The sequence below is a fragment of the Gossypium arboreum genome, chromosome 11 (assembly GCF_025698485.1).
Source record: "Gossypium arboreum isolate Shixiya-1 chromosome 11, ASM2569848v2, whole genome shotgun sequence".
Classification (NCBI taxonomy): Eukaryota; Viridiplantae; Streptophyta; class Magnoliopsida; order Malvales; family Malvaceae; genus Gossypium; species Gossypium arboreum.
Window position 1 is genome coordinate 91,778,186 of NC_069080.1, and position 11,186 is coordinate 91,789,371.

The 11,186-nt window shown below is 34.0% G+C and overlaps 1 protein-coding gene across 1 annotated transcript; it reads right to left on the reverse strand.

Annotated features, from left to right (window-relative positions):
• Positions 1 to 830: 830 nt before the first annotated feature.
• On the reverse strand, positions 831 to 8,932 carry LOC108470503 (uncharacterized). Its single transcript, XM_017771843.2, has 7 exons — positions 7,547 to 8,932; positions 6,992 to 7,300; positions 6,544 to 6,827; positions 4,368 to 5,399; positions 3,355 to 3,523; positions 2,090 to 2,247; positions 831 to 1,340 (listed from the first exon to the last, which is right to left on the reverse strand). The coding sequence occupies exons 1-7, from the start codon at positions 8,361 to 8,363 to the stop codon at positions 1,098 to 1,100; spliced, it is 3,012 nt and encodes a 1,003-aa protein (XP_017627332.2). The 5' UTR covers positions 8,364 to 8,932; the 3' UTR covers positions 831 to 1,097.
• Positions 8,933 to 11,186: the final 2,254 nt, after the last annotated feature.

Here is an 11,186-nt window from a genome sequence, read left to right on the forward strand (position 1 = left end):
GGACGTGTCGTGTTAATACAAAACACTTTAATATTATATTAAATAAAATTGTTGGCTTTAATAAAATATTTGTTAATATGATAAGAATATTTTAATTTATCAAATAATATCTTTTGCCAAAAAAAATTAACTCCTCATAACTAATATTGTTTTTAAAAATTATTTTATATATTCTTCTCTTTCACCCAAATACATAATTTAATTTCAAATAAAATAATGATTTATTTTGTTGCAAACTAAAACATCAATGATTTATTGGAAGCAATGTGAATATTTAAATATTTATTTTCCTGTTAAAAACATGAATGCATCAACTAAAATATAATATTGTGTGAAATTAAAATACCAATTCCTTTCTAGTTACTTGCATGATTAAACTACAAAATTCATTTTAAATAATTTTTCTTTTAGATCTGAGATTGAAAGAAGAAAAAGGAAAATAAAACTTGAATTTAGTTATTAGTTTCAACTTAATTAGTATGAGTATTATTATCAGACAAAAAATGTAGATTTGAGTACGTTGAAACTGAAATTATGAATAGTTCTAAGTATTGGATTAAAAGAATAAATATGATTAAAATATATAATAAAATTATTAAAGCAAATAAATAATAATAAGAGATGTGACAAATAACAATTTTCTTACTAATTAGATATAAGGTATTTAATGGATCATACGTGGAATCACTGCACAAGTGCGGCCTAGAATTTTATCTGTGGAATTGTTGAATCATTCTAAGAAAATCCAGGAACAGGTACAATGTAACTTTACATCAATTCTAAATCAAATATAAAACATTTACAGTATTATAACTAAAATAGCAGTCAAATTTTCTTTTTGGGTTTTTTTTCTTTCATTGATATTATTTGCAGTTTTGAAATGTATACAAATTAGGGTTCATCAAATGTGTAGTTCTATATACAACTAAATCGAGAAGTAGCAATTTTGTTCACAAAAATGACCATCTGTACATAAATTAGTGGGAAAACAGATGCTGAAATAAATCCAGAGCATCTATTTCACAAATTGAACTTCCAAACAATCATTCATCTGAAACAAATTCAAAGCTTGGTACTTGAACCTGTTTCATGTCATGTTAACTGATGGATGGCAGCATTGGATCCATCCCGAGTCCTGATCCTCCGAAAGCACCGGGTTCAGCATGCTTCACCCTACCAACGTAGCGGATATGACGCAAGAGCCTGGCCAGGAAAGTGTTGTGGCAAATTGTTGAGCTATCGCACACAACTGCAACATGTTTACGAGCTCTTGTAATGGCTACATTCATTCGCCTACTGTCCCCCAAGAATCCAACGGCTCCTAGAGTGTTTGATCGTACCTAATTCAGCAGTAACAAAAGCATTCTAGTTAGGATTTAGTCCTGCATTTCTGCCGATAATAACTCGGTGTCAAGCAATCCGTGATTGAAGCACCGATTTAGAACACCATAATATCAAAAGAGCACGTAATTAAACTTACATGCTGTTTAAATCATTAATGGTTTTCCATAACAAAGTATCAAATGAATAACTAGCAATATTTTAACACAAAAGCAATGTTGAATTTGTAGATAAACTGAAAGATAACAATATTCTATAGGGTGTCTATAATGTGACCTTATGCAAGTAGGCCCTAACCACTATAACACTCATCACCTGCAACCTATGTTGCCTGGACTAAGATGTGAATGCTGGAAATGAGAATGTGTCTGGCACAGGAATGCTCACATTTTCTAACTTTTTTTTTCTTTCAAGTAGTTGGAGGATCGCACCCTCATATTTATGACCAATATGTGTTGAACACAAATGTCACACATGTATTTTAAGAAAAATGAAGTCCGATTAACATTGCATGCAACATAGATGCTCAAGGAAACACAAAGATCCTCGTACATTGGTGCCATATATATGTCTAGAACCTAAAGAGAACTGAAATTTTACTAGCAATGAGCAAATTCGAGTGGAATCACTAGAAATAAGCAAGACAAAGACTATAAGCATATAGCTTACAGCAGGGAAGACATGATGACATTATCAGACATTTTGAAAAATAGACATAGTAATTCACACAACAATAAATAAATAATACCATTGATATAATTACAGCATCAGCTTCTCGGCCCTGAAAGCTATCAATCGTTGCAACCTCGATGCCATCTGCCTCTGGAAACTCGTCAAGCCTGTCTCTTAAGAGCTGTACCTGAGCAACATAAGGTGATTGGACAGCAATTGCTGTTGGGCTAACACCTGCGTAAGAGATTAAAACAAAACTTAGTTTTTGACTTGGTTAAGCGAGGAAAGATCATAACACTCAGGACCTATTGATCACTAGAAGGGAACATGGAAATGATTTGAAAAGAAAAACAAACAAAAAGGTGAAGTGGGTCATGGACTTATCTTGAGAGCAGGTGTTGTTTACCAGCTGATAAGTTAGTATTATGCAGAAGTTAATAACAGACACCGCTTTAGAACTTGTACAAAGGGAATGTTGAGGATAGAAAACTTCTTGGAAGAAGCTCTAAAGAAGACAATCCAGCATGAAAGATACGAGATATAACAAGGTGGCACAATCTTATTACTTTTGTAAATTTGAGTCATCAAAAGACTACAATTCCTACATCATATACCTTCACTCTTATTCTCACAAGCCCTTCATGTTCAAAGCCAAGAGTTTATTATCATAGGTTATACAGTTGATGGATGAACCAGCAGGAGCACATCTTGGGGGAATAAAATCTTAAAGATGATTGATAATGAATGCAAAAACATTTGAAGTCTATGTCTCCTGGCACAAAGTGAAAATTTAGGGCACGCAACAAAGGCAAAATTCTTAGTTTTTAACTGAGTTTGTAGATGCATTTCAACAAAATACATGTAGGAGATATCAATGAATGCTGCTCAAAAATGCACCTAGCAAACAACAAGAGACAAAGAACAATCTCCCCAGCTGACTACAAGAAATCTATTTGAGAGCCTATACTGTTGTAGCAAACGTAACATATTCATCTATATAAAACAAAAATGAGATATAATGACAAACAACTAAAACCCAAAACGACTATAGGTTGCTATAAGCGTAAAGACAGAGCATTCTTCCTGACAAGAGTGGCAGGTTATAAACTCCCAATTGAGGTAAGGAAGAAAAATATTCACCCAGACACAATGCAAGATTGATCATGTTCATACATGTCGCTTAGCATTCTCAAATCCAATATAGTTTGACATTTTTAGTACCAAAGAGTAGTAAAACTTGAATAAAGAATGCATCAGTATATGCAATTCAACTAGTTCACCAAATACCCGCAAGATTATAAGAAAGCACCATTAAATAAGAACAAGGATATGAGCAATCACCTGCATAAATGAGATAAAGGACATGTTGGACAACAATATCCGCTTCCCCTTCATTGAAAAAGGATCCTGTGCCTGCCAGATCTAAGTGCTCTTCACAGCCAACTGACAAACTCCCATATGGCATCCTTGTATCAAGTAACAGCAAGGGGCATTTTGTTATCCATGTTGGCTGCAAAAATGCAACAATATCATCAAAACTTTGAACCTTTTTTTTCCTTCTTTTCCTTCTCTCATCACAGAAAAAGTAAATAAGGGAAACATAAACCAATGCCAAATGGAACTGGTAAAATTATACAGAGAGAGAGAGAAAGAGAGAAATAATTAATATATTACTTTTTCTTGAATCCAATAAAAATAGTGTAAAAAAAAAAACTTTCCTAATTCAATAAATGATTCTTAACTGGTGCCTAGAAGCACTGGTCAAGCGGATCCAATTAGAAGAATTCAATAAATTTGAATCCTAATGCCTTTTGAAACAAAAGCTTTAGACAAGTATAATTATTATTTTTGATGTAGATATTATTATAACCGAATGTGTGCTTTATTTTTTTTTCTTTGATATCAAAAAGGGAAAACTAGTGAATAGCAATCATACTAATGGAAAGCTAAAAGACCAGATACATGCATGGAAGTGAAGGGCAAGAGAAAAAGAGAAGAGATACATTTAAATACAAAAGAGGGTAAGAAAAAGAGAAGTTCAGATCATTAACTTAAAACAACAATTGAATAAAAGGTTCTGTTCTATTAACCTTTAATTAGTTTGAACAATTTTTTCCCTTTAGCATTTCCAGTAGCCATTACTTAATAAATAAGGAGGATTCCAGTAGCCATTACTTAATAAATAAGGAGGATTTGTCAACTGAGTGTAGCAGATAATTTTAGTGAACCAAAGGACTTGAATGTTATGGCATATGGGAAGAAACTCAAAAACAATAAGAGCTAACTCACATCTGACGATGAGATAGATCTATGCTCCATTTTATAGAATGTATCAACATGAATGGGTCTCATACCTTGACAAATGGTGAATCAACAAGAAGATGAGACGCAACCAAGGGAGAGGATTTCAGTTCTCCATCGTACATCTCCTTTGAAGCCCAACTGGCTATTGCATCATTCATTCGGTACTGAGTTGCTAACATAGTAGCAAGAACCCCTTCATGCAAAGTTGCAGCTCTCTCTAGCAAGGATACTCCAAGGCCACCTTCTAAAGCTTTACGGGACAAAATTACTGGAGCAAGTTGCCATTGATCACCGGCAAGTATACAACGTTTGCCCTGCAATATTGGGATCCAACAAGAGGGTTCAATTGCCTGCCCAGCTTCATCTATAACAACCAGGTCAAAAGTATCCAATCTTCGAATAAGTGGATCAGCTGCTCCAGTGTTGGTAGAAAGCACCACCTGTGCGTTTGATAGTACTTCCCTCACTGTTTCCTTTTCCTTTTTCTTTAATGCCTTACCAAGCTGCTTTAAAAGCTGGCGTATTCCTGCAGCTAAAGAATCATCCTTTAAACAATGTCGAAGATCTTTTCTTAGATCTGACTTCTTCCTTTCAAACTCTGCTCGGTAATCTGCAAGCTTAGAATTGACAATCTCAACCAAAGACTTGGATGCTACAGCTGAAGAAATACGTGCTGGATTTCCAACACGAACTATATTCAATCCTGTATTGGAAAGTTTCTCAACCAAGTTGTCAACAGCTGCATTAGTAGGTGCTGTTACTAGCACTCTTTCACCTTGTTGTGCAGCAAGTGCTATAACTTCCTTAAGCATGCCTGTCTTCCCAGTGCCAGGAGGTCCTTGGACAACCATCACAGGTCGTTTCTTGTTTAAGCCTAAAGTGATTGCTCTTTGCTGGGAATCATCAAATGTTCCATTTTGTAACAATCCATCCAACTCTGCTGGCCTCCAGTCGGCCAAATCATTCTCCTCCAGCCATTCCACATCTTCCTTGTCTCCAAACAGTGTGGCCACAACAGCAATTGAAGGGTTTTTCTTCTGCAAGCCATTCTTCTGAAGTAGCATCAAGGCTTCACAATTGCGCTAAAAAACACACATGAGAGGGCAGTTAGACATGGTAAGCAATATTCAAACAGAAAGCAAATATATTGAAGTAGGGTAAAGAAAAAGACTATAAGAAAGGGTTGATATATGTCTGGAATTGGTACTGATTGGCAATTCAAAAAAACTGTCCCAAGATTTAAGATGTCTTATCCATTAGCAAATTCCTTATGGCATGCTATAGACTGAATCATTCACTAGTTGCAACCTCATACCAACCTGAACCTAATTGAAGTTAAAAAAAGGGTGTAGACCAAGCCAAGAACAGCACCTTGAAACATCTAGCATCTTACCAGAAAAAAGTTCAAAACAGTCTATAGAAATTTTATTAGGTAATGTAGTAAAACCAACATATCAGTTCAGGTTTCAGGATTCTTCAAGATGTTGCTAAAGGCATTCATAAGTAATTAGCAAAGTTTGCATTGTGCCCCATTTTTGCGTTGAGATGAGGAATCAAAATCACATGTTGACCCATGTGTTAAGTCTAGACCAAAATATTACTAAGTATATTCCGTTAAAGATTGCAGTTTTCTAGCTTTTGATAATCCCTTGTACCTAAAAAAGGAAAGGTTTGCAAATGACTTTGTCACTATGATGGTTCCTTGAGGGATGCAATTATAAATAACCTAGGTTCCCTAGTCAAATGAGAAGGTATAGGTTCAACTCAGTGGTCATTACATAACAGGCGCAAACTTTCTAGAAAATTTCAGTGCCACCAGAGAGTATTCCAGAAATTAAGACATTACAAAGGATTGATATCAGAACCCTAGCAAAACCAAGCTTAATAATGTCCATGGATCTCAAAAAAGAAGAATAGCGAGAATACAAGAAGTACATAGCCCTGGCAATAACACTTTGTGCAAATATTATGAAGGAACTTCTATTTCCTTGAGTTTTGATAAAATTCTACATTTCATAATTATCATACAAAAACGTCAATACATCATACAAATTGAAAGCTATAGCCAATAAGATAGGAGTGAGCTAATCTTTGTCAAGAGGAATTTGGCAATACAACTAAGAGTTAACAAATATATCAGTGATTGTAATTTGCAAAACCACCATGTTCACCATCTAGGAAATGTAAGGGCAAAGAATGAGAAAAGAAAAGGCACTCATGAAATACCTCATATGTGAGTGCATCAGCCAGTCCATGAATACGATCAATACGCACACTCTTTCCAAAGAGCTTAGAGAAAGTTGGATCACCATGACGAGACTCCAGGGCAACACTGATGCTACAACCATCATCACCAAGGTTGTCAACAAAACCCTGGATGCAAGAAGTTGCACCTGCTCCCCTGCTGTCAGAAATTCTCACACAAACCATATCTCCAGGAGACAGGGTCGTAGGTGGCAATCGATGATTCCCTTCAACCCTAAATAACACCAAATGCATTCCACCTAATCCTGTACATAACGCAATTCTAAAGGCATTAGCAAACTAAACCACCATTTTTGTGACAAACTCCTAAATAGGCATTAAAAGGGCCAAATGGAAGCACAAACGTAGGGCTTATCAGTGTCATATAAAAGAAACAACCATTTGTAACAAAGATAAATTATTAGGTAACCTGTTGATGTGCTAACAGCATTCAAATTGCAAATGGTGTCACAAAGTTCTTGCTGAGCCTGGCCATGGCTAACCAAGAACTCAATAGGCTTTGATGAATCTGAACCCTCATCAAGTGTAGGAACAGCATCCAACTCCTCCTGAGTAAACTCCAGTTCTGCATCCCTCTCTATCCGGAGCAGCTCTGACATCTGCTTTGTAAATTCGTCAATCCTGCCTTGCATGGTCTTAGCCTTCTCCAAATCCATCCCCAAAACACCTTGAACAGGCTTTGGAGGTGTAACCTTACGGGCAATAGCTCTATGCTGGGCTGCAAATCCATCATTCCCAGGTCAAACTCATTTTCTTACCAAACAACTGAATTAATTAATTAATTAGCAATATTCCAAGCAATATATTAAAACAAGTAAGTTGTGCTATATTCAAACTACTAAATCAATTAGTTGGCATATTCCAAGCACTATGTTCAAAGAAGTACTTTGTGCTATAATCAACCTACAGGCTAGAAATAAAGTTGAACATGAAAATAGTTCCAGCAATAAAGAAAAAAAGGAACCTGAATTAGCAAGCTCCTTAAGCAGCTTCCAAGACTCAGTCTCCTTCCAATCCTGAACCATAGAGTTTTGCTGCAACTCTTGAAGAACATTCCTCAATTCCCGCTGGAAATGATCAAACAAAGTCGGGTAATGTGTACAAGCCTTCAAACAAATTGCTTCAAGTCCAAGAGGTATGGGAATGGAATTGAGATAAGGCTGTGCCTGGATTACAAAGGTCAATCCAGGTCCCATCCTTTGTCTCAACTCCAAAAACTCCCCTTGCAACTCTGCTGACGCAAAGTCTGAAGCCATTGCCTTCATACCTTCACTAATCCACTTAACAACCCTCTTCCCAAGATCTCGTCTGCCCAAAGGATCCCCATTTTGATACAAAGTTCTAACATTTAAAGCCTTAGTCTTTTGAACCTTCTGTTCCTTCTGTTTCTTAAACAACCCCAATTCTTCCACTAATATATTTGTCCTAGTGACACTATCGTTGGGCTTAGAAGTAGACTTATTCTCACTTTTGCTAATTTTTGGGTTGCTTCCAATATAGCTTTTGCTTCTAGGCTTCTTTTTTGTGGTAGTAGCAAACTTGCTGCTACCATGACTGCCACTGCTTTCTCCACCACCATTGCAAACAAGCTGCTTGGACTGAAATTTTGTTGAAGGGAAAGAATATCTACGGCCAACAAATAAACAAATAGATTTCAACGAAGAAGGAGAAGAAGAGAATGGCAAAGAACTCAAAAAGCTACTCTTTCGAACAGTCAAAGCCAAAGCTTTTGTTGTAGTTGAAGGAATATTTCCACAAAACAAGCATGAAGCTTTCTCCATTTCACTTGTGAGAAATCTGTTTTACTTTCCAAGGAAAAATACCCAAATCATAATGAAAAAAATCTAGTTTCCATTTCTTTTCTTCTCTCTTAGTCTCGGAGAAATGATTCTCAATAGAATCTTCAAATATATATGCTCAGGAGATTTGTTTTTTGTTTTTGGCTTTGTTTTCGAGTTAGAAAAAATGGGGTTTTGAATTTAAGCCTCAGAATGGATTTGAGGTGAATAATAAGAAGAAAATTGGACCTTTTTCTTCTTTAATATTAATTATATTTTCGTAACCTATGCTTTCATATGAACGTACTGCAAAAATACAGAGAGGGGCAGAAGAAAGATATTTAGGGGGGGTGTCAAAATCAAATGAAGAGATGGAAGAGAGAGTGTTGTGATTGGCTACGAGAGATTATGTGGAGAGGGAGTGTGGGGTAAACGTGTTGTATTGCTGTTCTATCTTTTTCTCTTTCATTGATTTTTGTTTTGAATCGCTGCCATTGCCGTTTGTGGTAATGAGATGGTGTGAGAAAACAGTTTCATGCGAGAGTAGACGTGTGCTTGTTTCGGCCATGGAAAATCCTTTAGTTGGTGATGCCAAAATGGCCAATTGGGAATCTTAGGTTTCACAAAAATATCACTTCTTCCAATTCTAATCACTCGTTTAGGAAGGACGAACTACCAAATCAGTTACAGCTAGAGTCGTTTTATGGGTCGGCTGATATTCCTAGGGGTGAGCAAAACTCGATTCGACTCGAAAAAATCGAAAAAAAATTCGAATTTCGAGTTAAACGAATCGAGTTATTCGAGTTATTCGAGTTATTCGAGTCAACTCGAATTTTTTTTTCGAATTTCGAGTTCGAATCGAGTTGAGTTTTCAAATTCGAATAACTCGAATAACTCGAATAATTCAATAATTCAATATCAAACTATAATATTTTACATTTTACCCCAAACTCCAAAACCTTTTACTTTTCCTCAAAACTTTTACTCCTTCCCACTTTCCCCCAAAACTTTTACTCCCTTCCATCCCAACCCCCAATCTACCCAAAATCCATTTCCCACCAAAATTTTACTCTCTCATTTACTTTTTTCAAAATTTTACTCCCAAAACCCTCAAAACTTTTTATTTTCCCTAAAATTTTATTCCTCCCACTTTCCCCTAAAATTTTTACTTCCTTCCCATCCCACCTCCCATCTACCCCAAATCCACCCCCAATTTTTTTAATATTTTCCTCCAAAATTTTACTCCCCTATTTACTTCCTTCAAACTTTTATTCCCCAAAACTTTTATATTCTCCTAAACTTTTACTTCTCACCTTTCACTCTCAAATAAAAAATCAAAATTATCCAAAAAATCACTAAAATAAATAGTAATAATTTTATTTATATCTATTATTTATATTATTAAATTAAATTTCACATTTTATATTATTTATATGATTGAATTGTTTAGTCCTATTGAATATTTATATTAAAATTGAATTATTAATTATGCCATTAAATATTCATGTTAAAATTTTATATTAGTATCAATTTCACATTTTATCTTTAAAATAACTTTTATTAAAAATCACATTTTTACATTTAATATATTTTTAATTCCAAAATACATAGTGACAAGAATTTGAAGATAATTGAAACAACTAAGTAAACAAAGAAGCTAACCCGTATATAAAAGATTAATAAATAAATTATGAGGTGATGAAAGTTAATAAAAATTTTGATTAAGGTGGAAAAATTTTATTACGATGGGTGACAGTGGTTACAAGGACCCAAAATTATTTTATAAAATTTAATTCGAACAAATATATTCGATTCGATTCGATTCGAATTCCATCTCACTCGACTCGATTCGAGAAAATTTCAAATTAAGTTAGGATGATAAAATAATATTCGAAAACTCGATTAACTCGAAAATTTTTGATTCGATTCGATTCGATTCGATCGAATGCTCACCCCTAGATATTCCATTTTTCTACATCAAAAACTTGGATTCTTTTTTATTTATTAATATTGAAAAAGTAGAACTTTTTAATTATTTTTTAAAACCCTGAGTTACGTGGGCTTTGAATTCTTTACAAATTTTATAGCCCCTCCGTATCTATGAATGGGTACATGTCAAGGATCTCGTCCCCTTTTTTATTTTATTTTATTAATTAGGTTAATAAACTTTATTCAGGTTAGGGATGACTAAAATTTGATTTGGTTCGAAAATTTTGAAAAAAATTTTAAATTTTGAATTAATCGAATCAAATTATTCGAGTTTTGAGTTCGAATCGAGTTAGATTTTATAATTTGAATAATAGATTGATATAAATACCCTTTTGCTCTCTGTCAAATTTGAAAATGAACAAATTGGTCTCCTTCTCAACAAAAATTACAGAAAAATCAAAATAATTTTAAAATTTTTGAAATAATTTTAAAATTTAAAATATTTATAAAAATTTCAAAACTTATATATTTTAAAAATTATAAAAATTTAAAAGAATACATAAAGAAAGTTAAAAATTAAAAATTTTCTAGAATAATAATTTTGGGACCTATAAGTTAATTAATGATTTAATCAGTATCATACTAAAGTACTTTATTATTATTATTTTGCTTTGAATTCTTTTTCAAATATATATGATTTCAAATTTATGTGCTCTAACATGGAATTAGTTATCTTGTAACAATATTTTAATTTAAAATTTTTTAAATCGAGTTAGGATGATAAAATAAGACTTATTAGCTCGATTAACTCAAATTTTTTTCATTCGATTCGATTGAATACTCACACCTAAATATGCGATGTCAAATGAGAAAATAATTTGACTTTTGTTGGTAGAT

What these genes read in the sequence shown, in the direction of transcription:
- LOC108470503 (XM_017771843.2), bottom strand. Translation starts at nt 8,363, where the DNA reads ATGGAGAAAGCTTCATGCTTGTTTTGTGGAAATATTCCTTCAACTACA. An exon ending in TAAGGAGCTTGCTAATTCAG is followed by an intron (nt 7,301 to 7,546) that starts GTTCCTTTTTTT and finishes ATGGATTTGCAG; the next exon opens with CCCAGCATAGAGCTATTGCC. An exon ending in TTGATTCACCATTTGTCAAG is followed by an intron (nt 3,524 to 4,367) that starts GTATGAGACCCA and finishes GCATTTTTGCAG; the next exon opens with CCAACATGGATAACAAAATG.